Genomic DNA, 20,347 nt, shown 5'->3' on the forward strand with positions numbered 1-20,347 from the left:
GAGCAGAATACAGTGCCACTATTACTTCCCTTGATCTAGATGCTATACTCCTGAGGCAATCTGTTCCACTGTTAAACCATTAGACAGTTTCTTCCTGCAGTGGAGGTCTAGGATTCACCAGGGATTTGTGGCTGAGCGGGTCAACTGCACCACAGAGACCTGTATACCTTCCGAGCAGATTAGGCACTGTTGTCTTGAACAGGCACCCAGGTTGCTTGATGCATCTCCTACGGATGACCATGGGCTTGGAGTGTGCACAGCAGTAGAAGACCAGCAAATGTCTGAACTTATGTGTGTAGCCAGGCTGCTGAGTGACATACAGCCAGAGCTGACTCAACCATTAGGTGAACTGAAGCAGCTGCCTCAGGCACCAGAAGCCCCCAAAGTGGCAGCTGAATCCTAAGTTCTTCATCCCTACTGCCATTCCTGCTTGCCAGGCAAGCAGAATAAAGTTTCCTCGGGTGCCTGATGGTCTGCTCCCAATGCCGCCTCTTTTCCTGAATAACTAGTTTTGTCTAATTTTGAACCAGAAGTATTGTGGTGCACTATTCCTGGAACACTGCAATACCCAGTTGATGCAGGGAGCGAATGGAACAATTTCCTATTCTATCTCCCAGTTCCAAAAATATATTTAATACGAACAGTCCACAAGTAGCAGACATACCAGATATTGCACTGATAATAATAGATACTGACACTTGATCTTAGTCAATTGGCTGAGAAGCAATGCCAGTTGTTCGGGAAGCACATAGAAACTACTTTTCCAATGGATTATTGGGTACCAAGAGCAAATAGAGGCTGTAAAGTGCTCACTGCTGCAGTGTTTCCAGGTTCACAAAATATACTCCAACAACATTTATTATGTCCATTGTCCAACCAAGCAGCCTCTTGACAGACAGATTAAAGTATCTCAAGAATTCTGGATTTTCTCAACCGTGTCAATTTCTCAACTGGCTGGCTGGCCCGTTGTGATAGTCTTTGGTGCAGTGTTTGCATAAACCCATCCATTTACTTTTCATGCGCTGTGTAACTGTTAGCTTACTGCGTGCCAGTGGAGGTCCCAAGTGTTTCAGTTGGATAGCTTTCTGTTCTTCATATAAAATAATGCAAAAACACAGCTATGTGAACAGAACACTCATGCTTACGTTAAAATTTGTGCCCCTTAGTAAAGGGGTGTTTGCAGGAAAAAATGTTACGCATATAATAACATTGCTTGCTGTAAATGAGTTTTCTGCACATAATAACTGCAGGGGGGGAAAGTATCTGGTTGGTTTACCCTTTGAAACTTGGCAGAGGCCGGTCCATTAGGGCAAATGCCCCACCAACCTTCATCTGCCCTCAGCCAAATATTTTTATTTTTAAAAAACATTGACTCTGCATCTGAGTCTGTTTCCTGTCAGACACATTAGTCACACTTGGTCATGCTATATTTGTGACTCTCAGAAATGGGGAGCGGGGGAGATGGGGATAGATAGCAGTGATTCAGCCTTTATAATGTGGAACGAAGGAAGCACTTCTTAACCATTTAGATGAAAGAAGTTAGGGAGAAGCTTGAGGTTGGTTTGAAGTATGCGGGTTCTACCCAACTAAGCATTACTCAGAATAGACCAAATGAAATTAATGGCCCCAAATTTCAAAAGCTCTACTCTGAGATCACATTTGCACATTTAAACCACTGCAATACCACTTTTAAGCAGTCATGGCTTTCCCCACAGAGAACTTGTAGTTTGTTCAGGCTGCTTGTTAGGAGACCCCCTATTTTCCTCATAGACTGACAATTCTCACAGCAGTTTATCGATCAATCCCTCTTCACAGAGAACTCAGAGAATTGCAGCTCTGGGAGGGGAATATGGCAGGCTTCCTAACTCCCCACACCCTTAACAAACTCTGACTCCCAGAATTCCTTGGGAGAAGCCATGACTGTTTAAAGTGGTATCATAGTGCTTTGAATGTATGGTGAGAATACGGCTGGATACTGTATATACACAGGGCTGTAGCTAGGGGGTGGTGAGGTGGGCCCCCATTAGGGGGACCCCCACAAAATTGACTTAAAAATACATCCATAAATATAAATATTGATTATTGCCTCATAAGAAATGGTTTTAAGTAGCGGGTGAATTGAATGGGTGGAGGTGGGGGGGTTGGAGGAGAGGTGGAAAGAGCAGCTAATTTGTCTGTGGTTAGGGGGGCACAATCCGGATGGTTCCGCCAGGGGCACAAGATCACCTAGCTAAGACTCTGTATATACAGCACTTAAAGGTAACGGTAAAGGACCCCTGAATGGTTAAGTCCAATCAAAGACAACTATGGGGTTGTGGCGCTCATCTCGCTTCAGGCCGAGGGAGATGGCGTTTGTCCACAGACAGTTTTCCGGGTCATGTGGCCAGCATGACAAAACCGCTTCTGGCGCAATGGACACTGTGTGATCGAAGCCAGAGTGCATGCCATCTACATAAGGTGTGCATAGACAAGTTAAGTCCTACTGAACTTCAAAAGTCTTGCTGCTTAGCAAAAATGCTTAGCATTTGCTGCAGCTCAGAAAATCAATTACATTAGCCAGCATCAGATTTAAAGCAGGGCAGGCTGTTCCCCCGCACAGGGCGCCAAGCCGAGGGGGTTCAAAATAACAATACCTATATTCAGAGCTTTTTTTTCTGGGGATACGCATACCCTTAAATGTTTTGTGAATCTAAGTTTGGCCTCATTGAGGGGCAGTATTTCAATATGAGTAGGAAAATGAGAGTACCCCTAATCATTCTCTTTTGGGTTTAAATCACTGCCTATATTTATGGCCATACCTACTGAGTAGATCCATAAGAAAAGCAACTGTACCAGAGCCGGATTTAGGTTTGATGAGGCCCTAAGCCAGGGGTCAGCAAACTTTTTCAGCATGGGGCCAGTCCACTGTCCCTCAGACCTTGTGGACTATATTTTGAAAAAAATCAATGAACAAATTCCTATGCCCCACAAATAACCCAGAGATGCATTTTAAATAAAAGCATACATTCTACTCATGTAAAAACACGCTGATTCCCGGACCGTCCGTGGGCCGGATTTAGAAGGTGATTGGGCCGGATCCGGGCCCCGGGCCTTAATTTGCCTACCCATCCTAAGCTACTGAAGGTAATGGGGCCCTTTATATGTCCAGCTGTCCTTTGCCAACAACAAATTGTTGGTTTTTTGTGTTGAATATATGCTATATGGTAATTTATGGACCTAATAGGTATCAAAAGCCATTTCCACATAACAAATAGGAACCTACACAACACAAAACACTGTTGCTGTATGTAGGTTTTATTTTATTTGTTTTTTTATCTTATATTTTGGAAATGTAAATCCAGGTTTGTTTTTCCCCTTTCAATTTTTTGGGGGCCCGCAAGAGAGTGGGGCCCTAAGCTGTACCCAAATGAATTATTGTGAAAATAATAATAAATATCTGGTGGGGCGCCAAATTTTGCCCTTGCTCGGGGCGCCATAATACCCAAGTTCGCCCCGGTACTTGCTGGCCGGCGGTGGTGTCCACCAGAGCCGCTTCCCCTGTTCCCTGCTTGGCTTCCACAGCCCTGCAACCAGGGCATCTGCCGGCTCCTCCAAGCCAGCAGAGGAGGCCAGAAAGCCCATGAAGACACGCTGGAAGCAGGAGGAGAAGAGGGCGAGAGCGGTGCGCTCCTCTCGTCCCCCTGGAGGCGCAGCCCTCGCCGAGAGGTCGGTCGCCTGCCTGTGAAGAGGAGCGCGCAGGAGCGCCGTTGCGCGCCGCGTCTGCTCCTGAAAGGAATCCGAGGTGGGCGGAGCGGGCTGGGGAGGCTGCAAGGGGAAAATCGCCTGCGAGCCGGAGGCTGCTGGCTTCAGCGTGGACGTCCTCAAGGGAGGAGCATCGGCGGCAGCCTCGGGAGAAAGGGAAGCAGAGCACGCTGGCATTGGCCGAGGGCACACAAAGGGGCCGCGAGCGGCGGAAGGTCGTTTTCTGCAGGGGAGATGCTGCGGGCGCGGCGCGGGTGGTAGAAGGGAGAGAAGCGGCCGGAGGAGAGAGGTGGGTACCGCTGAGACGCCCACCGCCCCACCTTTGCTCTTTAGGTTGACTCGGGCTTCTGTGGAGCCCCCCACCCGCCCCTCAAATTATCTTCTCCGCCCTCAAATTATCTTCTGGGACAACGGAAGCCAGGGAGTTTTGTGAGGGGAGTTGATCCTGGCTCTGCAACTTGGGCGGCAGATTGTCTCCCAGAACCATAGAATTGGAAGGGGATCCCGAGGGTCGTCTGGTCCAACCCCTGCGATGCAGGAATCTCAACTGAAGCATGCATCGCGTGTGTTTACATTTTATATCTGCGTTTCAACTTCTGTACGAATCTTTCTTGGCGTGGCTGCTCCTCCTTGAGACCAGCTTTTTTGCCGTTGGTCTTTTAAAATCCGAGTTTCCTCACCAGCCAGGGAGGTTGTGCTTCTAAGAGGTTTCCCCCGCCCGCTTTTCTCTGTGGGCTGACCTTTTGTCGATACTCTTTCCACATTTCTTCCCTCCAGCTCTCCAAACTGGCTGGGTTCTGCCTTGAAATCCCTCTCCTTTCTCATGTACCTGGTGCTTCCTTCCTCGCCAAATGTGTAGCTTGTGCTATTATATGAAGAGCCTGGTCCTAAAAGTAACCAAAACTTTATTTTGAAATCTCGTCTCCGCACCTTCTCCGTTTTTAAAGAGAAGTAGGTTGCAAGGAACACCAGCTGTTGTTTTGTCTCGTTTTTGTAGTATAAACTCCTTTATTAGTTCCTCTTGTGTGGAGGGAGTTTGGGGTGTAGGAGGAATTTGGCCATCCATCTCTTGCATCAAATTTAAGGCAAAATTTCCCAGCTTACCCCCTTTCAACTCCCCCTCCCCACTCATCAGCTGTGACCCATTTACACTGCACTTGAAATTTAAACTGGTTTAGGTAGCTGTCCTAAGCCTGCTTACCTGTGTGTAAGCTCCACTGAATTCAATATAACTTACTTATGAGTAGCAGTGTTGTTAATTTCATTAGTCAGTTGCTTTTTTAAAAAAGGAACTTAAAGTGACATGGTTATTTGAGACATTACAGCTAACTATTTGAGCATCCTCTGCCCTCAGGATGTGCTGGGTGGGACAGATGTAGCCCAATACATCTGCAAGGCACCTGGTTGATGAAGGCTCCCTTAGGGCCTATGAGACTTGCTCTGCCCTGTTCCTTATTGTTTTCCTGTGCCCAAAGGAGAAAATATTGTTCTAAGAGAGACCAGAGGACTGTTGGATATCCATATTGAAGGATATGTGGCCTTTACCTACTTTTTCTAGATGCTCAATCCAAAGTATCAGTGCCAGAAGATCTCAATTTCAGAAGGCCCCAGATTCAATTCTGAACACCTGTAGGTAGGGCTCAGAGATATTCCCTGCCTGAAACTGAGACAATACTGAGCTGGATAGACCAAGGCTCTAACTCCTTATAAGGCAGCATCTTGTGTTTAACTACACTTGTGTCTTGCTGTTCTTCCAAGGAACCCTGAGTGACATTTTAGCCTCAAAGCAAGCTCTTGTGGGCCCTTGGGAGTTTCGTCATATTATTCTGGAAGACGGGTGCTTCTGACAGAACAAATCACCACCATGCATTTCTTACTGTAAAAGCAAAGCTTTGGGGGTTGCAAGAGTTAAAGTGTGCCTCCATCTTCAAATCAGAATAAGGCTGTACCTCAGCTATGAGCAAGGATTTTCAAAGTTTAGTTGCAGCAAGTTTCCACTAGCCAAATGGTTCGTATCTTTCCAAGTGTAAGAAAGACAAACATCAGTTGACCCACGGAGCTCAGCTTTGTCCCAGGCATGAAGCCAAGTCTATTAATGGTGGAGTTTTTTGTTTTGAAAAGAAAACTGGCCTGTTGGCAGGCTTCAGGGTTCTCAAAAAAGCATATAATTAAGTAAATATTGAATGGGAGGGGGAAAAATAAGATGAGCTGTTGTCGTCCCAGTTCACACTTTGCAATTTTAAGGAGAACACTTACAGCACCTTAGGGTGAAGACAATCAAAAGTCTTGTGGTGATGTGTTACAGATTTGTTACGGTATAGGCTTTTCTGTATTGCAGCCCATATATCATCAGATATCTGTGTTATCGTTGCTCATTTAGCAGATTGACATGATCCTACATGTCCCATGTGCTCAGCTGGGCCTGCTTTGTGTCCTGCTACCAGCTGAGGCACAGCTGATGGGAAAAGGAGAGGTTGCCCAGATTATGAAATTCCCTGCCCAATGAGGGCACCCTGTGCCTCATAGTTTTACTGCTGTATTATAGTTTCCAGTGCCAAGTTAAGATGGTTTTTGTATATGAACGCATGTTGGTGTTTACAGCACACTCCCAACTATGTCAACTTAGAAGTCTTCTTGAATTCAGTGGGGCTTACTTCCAAGTAAATGGGGTTAGGATTGCAGTGCATCTATCTGTGTGCATGTATTCTGTTTTGCTTTCATTTTCTGTGATGATGTACTTTTTACGCTTTTAATTAATTTAAACATTAAAATGTTTAAAGAGTCAAGAATGGAAAGGCAAGGTATAAATGTTGTAATAAATGCCCCAGAACACTCTCTCAAAAGATGTTAGAAAGCTGCCAAGTTTATGATGAGTGGGAGCAGGCAAGCCCAGTTGAGATAATAATTCCTTTCTGTTTTGTGTAGAGGCTTGAGAAGGAAGCTCATGTCTCCTTGTGTCAATTTATGCCCTTGTGGGGGGAGGCTTATTCTACCCTCTGATAATCTACTCCTTATTATGACTGATGTCATTCATCAACCTTGAATGCAGTCAGTGTGAAAGCATTGTGGCCTGTCTGTAACAATATAACCATAATGAGATTTTTACAGCTCCCCCACACCCCCAGAGAGTGACTTTGGGAAAAACAACAACTTTGCATTGTCTGTTTCTGAGCATTCTTATAACCGCAGCTCATTTTGTAAGGGGTTGCTCAGTTTGCAGCCTGGTATATGGGCGCACAACCCCAGAGTCTGTCAAGACTGGCCCGTACGGGCAGGGGTACCTTTACCTTTTTATAGTTTGTGGAGAAGGACGTAGCTCAGGGGTTAGAGCAGAAGGTCTCAGGTTCGATCCCTAGCATCCCCTCCTGGGGCAGGGAAAGACTCCTGATTATTGCATATAAATGCAATGCATAAATAAATTGTTTGCTTTTCAGACAATGAATAGATGGCTGGAGATCTGGATCGCTTTCAAGTTATAGATGTGTATGTATAGACCAATTTCTTCTTAAAGTCTATCATACAAGTCCAATGGGCAGGTACAACCGAAAGACTAACCACAGAATAATGAAACAGCCGAGTTTAAATTACATTTTTAGTTATCTTTTAAGAACGCAGGATTCACCATTTCAGGTGAATTTGAGGTGATGGGAAGATTAAGGACTTTCATCAGGGTTCAGTTGTCTGCTCATGGGTGCATTCAGCATTAAACTGTAGAAAAACAGTACCTTTAAAAAACATTTGTTGTGATTTTTAAAATTATTATTTTTCTGTTTAGAAATAAATGTTGAACTTTTAATGACAGTGTGCTCAGGAAAGGCTGAAGGCTCTTACCAAAATTTCAGTTTGTCTGTGTAACTGAGACAACGCAGGAACATAAAAATGTAAAGGTAAATAACGAACATAGAAAAAGTCTAGGAAAATATTTCAGATTCCTAGATATTTGTGTCAAAAATCAACTTACCCAGGCAATTGGACATTTGCCACTGGTTCAGCCCCGTCTGAAAGAAAGACTCAACAGTATTGTAGAAATGAGTTCTATTCTTGAAAGTTGTAGGAAGAACGCAGAAATTCTGCTTACATTTAAATGATTAAAAATAAATAGCTGTGTGTGGTCTGCCAAATTTCTCTCTTTCACAAGTACTTTAATTTTTGGAGCTTAGACTTTTGAGGGAGAAGATTATTTCTTAATACACAACTAATTTGGTGTCAATTTTAATCTGCCAAGAAGATTTATTTAAGAGGTTGTAAATTCACCTCGTTACATTCCTGCTTGCAAAATAATTCCTTTAAGGGAAACAGAATTGAAGCCTCTAAATATGCTACTCATTGTACAAAAAATAAGAAATGGGCACAAGGGTTCTAATCTAAAGATAAGACTCATTAGGAAGGAAATAGAAGGAAGAAAAAACTTGAATAGCTGTGGCACTCTTGTGGTGGAGCCCCTTCACCAACCACCTTCTCAGTGACCCAGGGTCAGGGGTCTTCTGATAGAAGTGGCATGGTCCTAGGCAGTAACAACATACATATTTGTTGTGAAGTGGCTTGATGCTAATGCGTGTGAGATAATGGAGCTTGAGCCAATGGGGTCCTTGTATGTTAAAAATGGATTTGGTTGGTTTTTTTTTTTTGTACCTCTTGCAAATAATTATTTTACTTTCTCAATAACCTGCCTGTGTGCTAAGATAATGTTCTGAGGCCCTTCTCTTGACGCTCCTGCCTTCTAAAGTGAGGCAGATGTTCACTAGGAAAATAACCTTTCCAGCTGTTGCCCTCTGTTTGTGGAACTCTCAAGTGGTCTCCTTGCTGTTCTCTCTCTCTCTCTCTCTCTCTCTCTCTCTATATATATATTCCAATGCCAGGCAAAAATGGCTTTAATTGCTTTTAGTGGAAATTTTAGTCTGTTGCTGTTTTTAGGTTTTTTTAGTTGTGATTTTGATTATATATATGTCTTAAATGTAATTGTAAGCTACCCTAGGACCTCAACTGAAGTGAAAGTCAGGATATTCAGATTTTATAAATAATTGGTGGGTGTTCAGTGTCTTCCCACATTTTGGGCTACAGCTCTAGCCAATGAGAAGGAGCTTTTCCAAGTTTGTGAAAGTAATTTCCTTGATTTCGCTGAAGCGAGTGAGAATCTCACTGCCACAAGAACATTCTTCATACATATTTTTTTAACCCAAATGTGTATTTGATGTGAGAGAGTTGAAAAACTTAGACCTTCCTTCTGCATTGTTGCTTAATCTCAACAATGGGACGACACTGGATTATTCGCAGTTGAGTTCAAATGCAGTGATATTTAAATTTCTGGGCTCCTCTGAGTTGGATCCGATGAGACAAAGTTTTTATAAGCAGGAACATTTGGCAGGGACACAAGTCAAAACTATAATACAAATGTCTGCCAGCAGAAAAGACTTAATGACAGCTAACTTGGAGTCTGTTTTGACCAAGCTTTGTGGCTGTGTTTCGGTTTTGCTAGTGAGAGAAATATGATGTGATCTTCAATCAATTGTCCCAGGCTTAGGCTCATAAAAATAATGCGTTCATAAGGTTCTGAAGTGAATTAGCTGAGGATTTCAGCTATACAAAGTCCTGTGCGTGAGCAATCTGCTTTTCTGTGTGCCGTCGTGTTGCATGGAGTAGTTTGGACATTGGAAAGCAAGGAAGCAATGTTTTGTTCAGTTGACTGTTAAAACTAATGGAGCTAAGTTAGCCGTGTCCATTAATTTCTATGGGTGTCCTTGGAGTATTTCTAACATTGGCTCCATCCCATAGTGGCTTTTACTTTAAGAAAACCCCGTTCAGTAGAAGGCTGTCTCAAATAATGTTCACTTCTGTGTAATCTTATTTTTTGCTTTCCACATTAAATACATATTTGAAAGCAGTTTCTCCAGAGGGTGCTGTTGTCCTCAGGTCTTGCTTGTGTGTCTCCCAAAGGCATCTGTTTCACCACTGTGAAAACAGGATGCTGGAGTAGATGGGCCATTGGCCTGATCCTGCAAGCTCTTCCTATGTTCTTATGTACAGACAAGGTGCCTCCTCCGTCCTCCTTGGAGAGCTGTCTTCAAGAGCATGGCTCGGGAACCTTTGGCTCTTCAAATGTGGTTGGATCAGTCCCAGTCAGCGTTGCCAATGGCAAAACATAATGGTGGTTTTAATCCAAACAAATTATAGAGGGCTCACAAGTTCTCAATCCTTCTGTACAGTGGTACCTCGGGTTAAGTACTTAATTCGTTCTGGAGGTCCATTCTTAACCTGAAACTGTTCTTAACCTGAAGCACCACTTTAGCTAATGGGGCCTCCTGCTGCTGCCGCGCCGCCGGAGTACGATTTCTGTTCTCATCCTGAAGCAAAGTTCTTAACCCGAGGTACTATTTCTGGGTTAGCGGAGTCTGTAACCTGAAGTGTATGTAACCTGAAGCGTATGTAACCCGAAGTACCACTGTAGAGCCTCTGAAGAAGGAGCTGAGCCATGAAAAGTGAGAAATCTAGTATCTCGTGCTGAAAGCAAATCATTAATATTGTTCAAAGGAAAAAATAGGGATGGATTTACCAGGGACAGGTAGCAGCACATAGATTCTGTCCCTGGTAAATAGGGGTCTTTGGAGCATATGGGATAGTGATCCTATTGTGGCCTTGCACTCAATGCATTTTATTCAAACATGCCATCTGTTTTCCGGGATTAAGCTTTTTTGGGGGGATAGAAACTGGTTCTACATGGTTGCATCAAGGGTTGTCTATTCAAAGCACTGATTAGCCCTGCTAATTCGAACAATATTTCAAAAACAACACTGCAATTAAAAAGTTAGTGGTCAAATGTCTGTGTGATAAAGATGGACATAGTCATCTTTAAAATATATGAAAAGGCAGACAGCCTACCTAAATAGCGTTGGAATGGAGGGTGAACAAGAAAACAGAGCAGACGGAACCTTTGATTTGTTGATCAGTATGTTTTTAATTTGTGTTCCAGATGCAGCAGCAATCTGAATAATATGGTATGTTGGGGGGGGGTAATGGAAATGTGCTGTGACTCACATTTTGTCTGTAAGCACTCTGTAGCAAATTTTAAACACAGAAAAGAACGGTGTAGGAAGGACCTTTTTCGCCCCTAAGGTAGGAAATGATTGTAGGAAGTGTGCTAATTATTAGTACAGCACAGCTCCCCCCGACCTGGTGCCATCCAGATGTTTTGGACTATGGCTGGATCTGATGGGGGTTATAGTCCAAAACATCTGGAGGGCTTCAGGTTGTGGGACAGTCAAAACAAGTCTGAAAGAGGATGAAATGTTTTGTGTAAATCATGTCTCTGTATTGGACTGAGGGACTCATAGACAGTAATTGATAAACACTTAAGGTTAGTTTTAGCATTTGTACTAAGCAAAAGAAGGGGTGTTAAAACACTGCTGCTAAATTTGTTTATTTCTTGCAATTTTTTAGTTGTAGGTTTTGAATTAATTTTCATTCCGTTCGAAAAAATAGTTTTTATCTACTATGTATTTTGGAAAGTATTTTGTTTATTTGCTATGCATTTCCACATCTCTTATGATTTAACCAAATTTTGCATGATGGTTCCTGAGAATCAAGGAGCAGGTTTTCTTCTACGTTTGGATACAGTTGGATACCATTTTAATTCAAGATGGCGGTTGAACCTTTCTGAACTGCACAGATTTTAACAACTGATTTCAAAACTGCACTGATTTTTTTTTTGGGGGGGGGAGCATTATTAGAATTCCTGAGCAACGTGGCTAGAAGTTTGCTAGTCATTGATAATGTAAGCTTCCTTGAAGACCCTATGGTGAAAAGGCAAAGTTTAAACAAAAATAAACGATAGGAGTGAGAGGATAAACAATCAATAGCAGGTTACAATAGCAAGATGCAGAGCATATGTTTAATACAGTAGGAGACAAGAGTGGAAGATAAGAGGATAGCTAGGGTGGGATTGGTAGAAGCCTAATGGATTGTGGGATAACAAGGAGCTTACATAAGACCGGAAAGACGGGTGGCAAATAACAGGAAAAGTTGATCTGGGCGACTGGGGGTAAGACTCAAGAAGAGAAGATAACCTTAGTATCTACTTAAAGGGCTTTCTGTTGTGAAAGCCAGTCTGTCTGCCTTCCTCTAACCCCAGTTAAATCTGTACCAGGTGCTTTCTTAAAGCCCTGGCTACTAGAATGGCATTGGTCCCAGGGTCCCTCTATGTTTTACATCCATAGCTTGCACCTGTGACTTAAAGAGCAATGTGGAGCACTTTCAACCTTTTGTTTGACATGCATATTGCACCATCCATGAGAAACTCCACTGCCTCTTGCAATGTCCACTTCTATTGGGACACCATGGTGTTCAGGTAATATTAGGGAAGTGGCTCTTGTGCTTTGTTTTTGTTTTGCAGAAGGTTGTGTGTTGTCTCAGTGCCTGCCCTCAATTGTTATGGTGTGTGTCAGTCTTGCTGGCATAAACAAGATCCCATTCAACTAAGACCAATCGGATGCATCTGCAAAGAAGCTTTTCCCCTTGCCTTTAGTTTAATAATCATGTGCAAGTACAGGCAGCCTGTTGTTGGCATCCATCTGTCTTGAGAGACAATGAAGTGTGCCTCAGGAGGGAAAGTCAAACTGCTGGGTTAGCAGCACCAAAGTGACTTCCCCGGGACGAAAGCTTGGGCAGTGTGTAAGACGGTCCGGGGATGCCCAGACGACAAGACCCCACTCTCAGCCTCGCTGATGTGGTCCAAAGGAAAGCAGAGCAAGGTTTAGCACCAGTTTGGCTGCAGGGGTTGCTGGAAAGAGGTGTACAAGGCACCATCCAACCATCTTAGGGACTCCACTCTGGAGTAGGGTTTACTCCTTACGTCTTTTCTTCTCCCGAAGATAACCTGCAAGGCAATGGAGGTTTAGGGTCATAGTTTCCTTCTCTTAAAGGGACGCGGGTGGCGCTGTGGGTTAAACCACAGAGCCTAGGACTTGCCGATCAGAAGGTCGGCGGTTCGAATCCCCGTGACGGGGTGAGCTCCTGTTGCTTGGTCCCTGCCCACCTAGCAGTTCAAAAGCATGTCAAAGTGCAAGTAGATAAATAGGTACCACTCCAGCGGGAAGGTAAACGGCATTTCCATGCGGTGCTCTGGTTCGCCAGAAGCGGCTTAGTCATGCTGGCCACATGACCCAGAAGCTGTACGCCGGCTCCCTTGGCCAATAAAACAAGATGAGCGCCGCAACCCCAGAGTCAGCCACGACTGGACCTAATGGTCAGGGGTCCCTATACCTTTACCTTTTTCCTTGTCCTAGATGGGCTAGCTTCCAAGGTTGATAAGCCCCTCTACAGCACATGCAGAAACCACTTCCCTCTACAGCATATGCAGAAACCATCTTCTTGACCATTGGACCTGCTATCTCGTCCGCTCAATCCACGGGAGCCTGTCTTCACATGCAGGGGAAGTCCCTAACACACCGAGGGTTTGAGGCAGGTAGCACAAGCAGCACAAAGGTATCTTAGTGTGTGTGGTCATGGCTGCATTGCCTTTTCTGGAGTGTGAGCATTCCCTGCACCTGCTTTGTGGCCAGATTTTGGGGGTGTCTTTGTAGGCAGGTTGTCCATGGGCACTGCTCCAGAAGATACGTTAAAAATGCATCAAAAACTTGGAGAGATTTTTGTTTAAAACTTAAAAGCCTTGATAATGCGTCTCCCCAGCCTTCAGAACGAACGTGGAGATGTTGTCTTGGATGAAGTGTGCCATACTTACAGTTACTGGAGTTTGTTACGATACAGTGGTACCTCGGGCTACATACGCTTCAGGTTACATATGCTTCAGGCTACAGACTCTGCTAACCCAGAAATAGTGCTTCAGGTTAAGAACTTTGCTTCAGGATGAGAACAGAATTCGTGCTCTGGCAGCGCAGCGGCAGCAGGAGGCCCCATTAGCTAAAGTGGTGCTTCAGGTTAAGAACAGTTTCAGGTTAAGAACGGACCTCTGGAACGAATTAAGTACTTAATCCAAGGTACCACTGTATTAGTTTTGCTTGCAGCTGAGAGAGAGGGCAGGAAGATTCTCCATATTATTTTCCAGGCAGATGCTTAGAAGATCCTAGCTGCCTGATTTTTAAAACGAAATTTAAACCATGAGCCCTTGGGAGTTGCTGAGGTCATTCTCTAAGCTCATTACCACGCACCAGAATTACATTTGCTAACCCCGCCGCTACATAATTCATTTTTTCCACCTGCATATTCAATTTGTGAAATTAACATTAGCGCTTGCATATAAATGAAACTCGTATGCAGATGCTGTTTTTCTGCTTATCCTGTTGATAGGGGTTTTTTTTATCCAGAATCCTCCATTATTTGCTCTCTGCCTCCAGCTCAATTAAGCTCCAGCAACAGTGGGGTCTCACAAGAGCAGGTGGCTGCGTGCTTGACTGGTGCAGGACACTGAAGCAGTTGGTGCTGCAGAAGTTTCCATTATAAATAGTTGTGTTGTGCTAAATACAGGCCCTACGTTAAAACTCAGTATAACTGGCATGGCACACCCAAGACATTCCTCTTGGTCGCTAATGTGGAGAATGAACTTCAGGAGATATCTCCTGGTCCAGATCCTACTGCCTGAGCCACTACTGGAACTCTCGATGAAATCAATGTCAGCATTATGCAACAGTAGAATTAAGAATGCAAAGCCAACTGTACTTGGTGAGGTCAGTGGTCCATCCATCCCACAGTTGCCTTCAAACGGGACCTAGAGCTGGGCATGCCCTTGCAAAATGAGATTCTTTTGGGGAAGCTTCTGCTTCTCTGGCTGCTATAGAAGTTATATCATTATTATTATTTTGTTTGAATCTCAGAAAAGTAAATGCAGATTAAAATTTAGGAGAATGTAGCTAAGGGAGCAGCCATGATCTCCATGGCGGAATTCCCCCTGAAAATATGTCAAGAGCCTGCTATGGATGGAAAAAAAATTGCCCACTGCTTAGAGCTTGGTCAGTTCTTCCTACATCAATCTTAAAACAGGTTTGTTTTTTGCCCAATTCTTCGGGGCATGGGTGGGGTGGAATCAGCAGCTGGAGACTGGGGGCAAAACTGGATGGACAAGAGGACCACGTTCTTACGTCTGGCTGGTTTGGCCATGAGACGGTAAGGATTGTCTGATAAGCATCTTTGTGCCAGAAGTGCAGTTTGGCTTGGCTTAAAGACAGACTTAATTCCTCTTAGTTCCAGCTGTTGGTGTAGCCAAGAAAGCTTCCAGAACGGAAATTCTTGGCTGTGCCAAATGAAAATCTGTCTTCAAGGAGTTAGGTGATGGAGGAAAAGGAGGCTGTCTAGTTTCCATTTTCTCACTAGCTCTCCCTCTCCTCCAAAGCTACTTTGTTGGATAGAAATGTATGCATGGCATGCTGTACTTAAACAACCACCACCACCATGGTCAATTAGTTCATTTCAAAAGGATACAACATTGAGGCAAACCCCCTCGCTCTCTTTCTATCTACAAGCTGTCAACATTCCACTCTTACGTAATGATTTGTGCCATGCCGTGAATGCTCAAGGAACTGAGCACCTAAAACAACACAAATCTCACAGATCAGCAAAGTGCCCTGGCCTGGGTGTTGCTCAGAGCAGCGGGTGAGAGGCCAACTCCTCTGGACACTCAAAAAGAGGTATGTGGTAGGAATCTGGGTTGGTTTACATAAATGATTGAATCTTCGCCCCGTTGTATTAATTTCAGGCCATTCTGCTGTTTCTCTTGATGTAGAAATCACTCTCTCCAGCCATTTCTCTCCAGCTGACTGACCCTTAAAATGCTGACTGACCCTTAAAATGTTACGGTCAAGTCTCCCCTGGGGGGTGTTCTCTGGTACATGGGCTGCGAGTTACAACACAAATTTCCCCTTTGGTTTTTAGGTCTGTGCAATAAATTTAACCTGAGCTGACTGTTAGGGCTTTTTAAGAGAGGTTTAGAAACACAATATTTTCTCCCTGCCTCCCTCCAGTGAAAGGAAATTTGGAAGGGGTTCATGTAGGAAGAAGGTCTTTGAAGGCTACTAGAGGGCTGTGTTCTGCCTCCGTGTTTCGAGGTGGCGATACATGAGGAGGGGGTAGTGCTCTTACGCTCGAATCCTGCTCGTGGGTTTACCACAGACATGTGAGTGGCCACTGTGAGAACAGGATGCTGGACTTAGACGGGCCACTGGCCTGATCCAGGAGACTCTGCTTACAGTCTTACATTATTTAAGGAGATTGGGTTTTTCCTCCTGAGATTCCCCTAGCAAGGGTGGGGAACTATGGGACGGATCCAGCCTGCAGCCTCTCCTCTGCTACCGCAGCCTGCCCAAAGCCTCCCTTTCTGTTTCCCACCAGATGGGCAAGAGGCACTTCATGAGAAGCTGTTGCCTCAACATACCCCAGCAGTGTGGTTCTCACTGGGTAGAGAAGTGCGTTGTGAGAAGTTAGAATTGTCACTTCAAATCCACTGCAAACTTTACTCCAGTTAAAAACTACAGATTCTTTATGGTTGGAGTTTTATGCATCCGAGCATCATGCACTGAACAAAGAAACCATCAAATATACAGGAAGGCAGAAGTGAATGGAAGAAGAATAGAAGGAAAACCTGCATCACAGGATACTCAAAACTTTTTTTTATAAACACAGTCCCACAACACAGTTGGGGCGTAACTACTCTGTAAAGAAGTTGAACATGTGTTTCTGCTTTCTGGAGTTAGTGCTGGAATTGGGCGAAGAAAGGAGCTTTGGATAGAAAATTGTGGCTAATCTGCTTTAGGTGGTTATGGTTATGGTTCCAACACGGTTATGGTGTTGGAAAACTGATAGCGATAGCCAGTCTGCACAACTGAATGAGTCTGGGGATGGACTGTACCTCAGTTGTAGAGCACATCCTTTGATTGCAGAAGCTCTCCAGGGTCAGTCCCCAGATCTTCAGTAGGGCTTGACCGGCTGAATCCTTAAGGGCTGCTGCCAATCAGTGTGGACCAGCCTCCCCAAACCTAGTGCCTTCCAGATGTTGTAGGACTAATGTTCCCATAATTGGCTATCCTGGCTGGTGCTATTGAGAGCAATATATGGATGGCCATGTGTTCCCCATCCTTGGGGTACAGGCTCCCTGAAGCTAAGGATCAAAGCTTCTTGACTATTGAAGCAAAAATTTCCGACAACATCAGAAGGGTGCTAGGTTGGGCAATTTGAGTGAGCTCACATTTTGTTCAGCTTTGAACCTGGAATTTCTTCATTGGTGCTTTTTACCACTGTGCTGGGCTGTTAACCAGCATTGATCCTTGTCATCAGCGCCAGGCAGCGCAGCCAGTGATCAGGGATAATGAGAACTGTAGCCCAAGCACATTTGAGAACACCATGTTGGCTACCCTTAACCTGCTCAAATACCATATTTTAAATTTAGGTGCTTAAAAGGGGGAGGGGGGGGAGTCCCAATTCTACAAAATGCAAAAGGAGAAAAGAATGGTGGTTGAATGTTTGATATCAGTGCTTACTGGGAATGTTGACTCTCATATTTCCACTTCTCTTTCCTTCCTCCCCCTTCCAACTGACTCATTTTAGGCTGAGTTTTATACTATGGGATGGGTGAGGAAGAGAACAAATATGTGTCCCAGCTGAAGGATGTGTTCAACAGCTGCGATGCCACAGGCACTGGGTATTTGGACAAGGAAGAGCTGACTGAGCTATGCCGCAAGTTACACCTGGAGAGGCAGCTACCCCTACTCCTGGAGAACCTCTTGGGAAATAATCTCTTTGCCAGGGTAAGTAGGCCCAGGGCCTCTGCGCCTGACTATTGTGAAGGAGCACTTCTCTCATAACGGTTTAAAATGGCAATCTTGTCTCCCGGCCCTTCCCCACCAGTTGTTCCCATCCGTGCATGGAATTCTCAGCTGGCCACTCTTCATCCTTCCTGTCTGGCCCTGAACACTTTTAAATCCCATTGGTGCCTCCTAAAGGAAAGCCTAGGGGCATATTCCTCCCCCAAAATTGCACCACTCGACATGTCTGTGTTGAAGTGGGATAGGATGCCATCCCTGCGCTTTTCAGGGAGACCTAAATAAACCCTGTCCCACTCATTTTCCGATGGACATTATGGAATGTGGCCTAAACTTCCCTCTCATGTCATTTTTTTTAACTGTCCTGCTTTGTGCATGGCTTGTTCTTCTCTCCCGCTTGCAAAGCCTTTGCAACGCCTAGGCATAGCTCTCAACCGTCCCTTACTTGGTGGGAAAGTCCCTTATCCCAGCGCCGTGTCCCGCTGCTATTCCTTATTGATGATGCCCTTTAAATTTCCCGGGTTTCAAAGGAAGCAGCTCCTCTCCCTCCCTCCCTGCCTGCCTGCCAGGGAGGAGGGAGGCTCCAACTGTGTTGCTTGGATGCGTTGCTCACCCAATAAGGAGTCTAAGAATGACTGGGGGGTGGAGCTTGCATTCCCTGTGCCGATCAAATCGGCCACGTTGCCTGGGGACTCGCCTTTGCTCAGTGCTTCCCAGCGGAGAGGTGATGGTGGTTTTCCTTGCTGCATCCCCTTTGCCGGGTTGCTGCACTGTGGGAACTATTGCTTGAGGCTTCGTTTGGCTGCTGGCTGAGCTTTCTGCCTTTGGCTCAGAGGGGCTCAGAAGTTGAACATACCTGTGCTCTGAAAATCCGATATACATTATTTATACCCCGCCTTCCCTGGGCAGGGCTGGGCTCAGGGTGGCTAACACCAAATATAAATTATAATAAAACATAAAAGGGGGGGAAAACCAGTCAATTAAAATATGGCTTAAAATACAGCTTAAAATGCAGCCTCAGTTTAGTGGCCAAAAATCAAGACCATAAAGGGACGAAACATCAGATATTCACCCGAGCCAGCTATCCATGCTGGTCCTACATGGGCCAGCAAAAAAGCCAAGGGAAAATTTACATACCAAATCCCATATAAGGGGTCAGAGTGAGTCTAAGCTGAAGGCCAGGTGGAACAGCTCCGTCTTGCAGGCACTGCAAAAAGATGTCAAATCCCGCAGGCCCCTAGTCTCTTGTGACAGAGCGTCCCACCAAGTCAGGGCCAGTGCTGAAAAGGCCCTGGTCCTAGCTGAGACCAATCTAACCTCCTTGAGGCTTGGGTTGTTATTTATGGACCTTAAGGTTCTCTGCAGGGTATACCAGGAGAGGCAGTCCCATAGGTATGAGGGTCCTAGGCCACATAGGGTTTTAAAGGTCAAAACCAGCACCTTAAACCTGACCCTGTACTCCACCAGGAGGCAGTGCAGCTGGTAAAGCCCTGGATGAATGTGATCCCATGGCAAGGACCCCGTAAGGAGCCTCGCCACGGCATTCTACACCTGCTGGAGTTTCTGGGTCAGCTTCAGGGGCAGTCCCGCGTAGAGCAAGTTACAATAATCAAGCCTGGAAGTGACCGTCACATGATTGTCTGAATGCAACCAAGAGAATACAGAACTATCCTAATACAGAACTATCCTACAGAAGTATGGAATAGTCTTCGTCTTCAACAGAAAATGTTACCTGGCAGCTGTTGGTTGCATTCAGACAATCTTCCAAAGCATGTTTTTTTTTTTTTTGTGTGTGTGTGTGTGTGTGTGTGTGTAGATCAGAAGCTTCCACTTCTTTGTGTCCAAGTACACTAAACCTTGGTTTGGTCAAAATATAACTTACATACAGCCCAGGATTTCCAAATGTCCTGGCTCACTGCTGCTCATTCCCAATCTAGAATGTCTTAGGATCTTAGTTTATCAACAATCCATAGTTTATTGCATTTGGACACCTAGGCAAATTATGGTGTGCTATTAAGTAGCACCTTCCAGTCTCCTCCCCTTGTATTATTGGAGAAGAGGAGAAATGGTTTGACTGCAGCTCACTGCTGTATTTATTCTCAATCCTCCAAGCCAGTTACGTAGCCCAAATCTTTTGGTGTAGAAGCAAAGCTCTGTTTGTTCTTTTGTTTTATGTGACTAGCTTTCTAAAGTTCAAACTAATTTCCTATGTAAGAGAATTCATGGGCATCCTTGCTGGGTTTTCAGCAGAGAGTTATAAATTGTTGCCTGTCTTTTCTAAATTGGGACTTGGATTAATGGAACTTGCAAGAAGCTGGAAGCAAGTTCTCTGTTAACAAAAGCTGCACTTTTGAACTGACTGAGGGTATTGTTCCCATTCTTACAAATGATCCTGCAAAGGTTTCTGCCAATCAAATATTCTCAGTCTCTCAAGTGCAAAAATATAGCGACTTCTCTTTCTTACAGTAAAGAATAAGAAAGATAAGGGTGACTGATTGCAATAGTCAAAACGGTTAATAGAAAGAACATGGAAATTCTAGTATCTCGGAATATTTGTTAATTGAATGCATGTATATTTCTGGTGTGAAAAGTTGAAATCTCAACCCCAGATCTATAGAGCATTTTTTTAAAGGTTTGTTTATGGGATGATAGCTTAGTATAGTAAACATTTAAGGGTGGTTTTATGTATATTTTGTTGATTTTACCCTTTTATGTTGTACTCCGCCTTGCTATCTTTTTATGAAATACACACACACACACACATTTGCACCCCTACCATAACTGCTGAAGCTCGACAACATTCCAATTTGATCCCGTTAACTATCTACTCATTTTCAAAGGAGAAT

General features: G+C 44.5%; 1 protein-coding gene across 2 annotated transcripts in view; it reads left to right on the plus strand.

Moving 5' to 3' along the window:
- Positions 1–3,707: 3,707 nt before the first annotated feature.
- NINL (ninein like) overlaps positions 3,708–20,347 on the plus strand; it is a 49,162-nt gene continuing 32,522 nt past the window's right edge. Inside the window, exons 1-2 of one of the 2 annotated variants that reach the window (XM_083733099.1) lie at positions 3,708–4,030; positions 17,287–17,486. In XM_083733099.1, coding sequence (XP_083589225.1) covers positions 17,307–17,486 — 180 coding nt within the window. In that variant the 5' untranslated portion in view covers positions 3,708–4,030; positions 17,287–17,306. Of the gene's footprint in view, positions 4,031–16,079; positions 16,405–17,286; positions 17,487–20,347 lie in introns of those variants that run through there. The other variant, XM_083733100.1, reaches the window with a different exon arrangement.

Source organism: Podarcis gaigeae (assembly GCF_964106915.1).
Source record: "Podarcis gaigeae genome assembly, chromosome: 3".
Taxonomy (NCBI): domain Eukaryota; kingdom Metazoa; phylum Chordata; class Lepidosauria; order Squamata; family Lacertidae; genus Podarcis; species Podarcis gaigeae.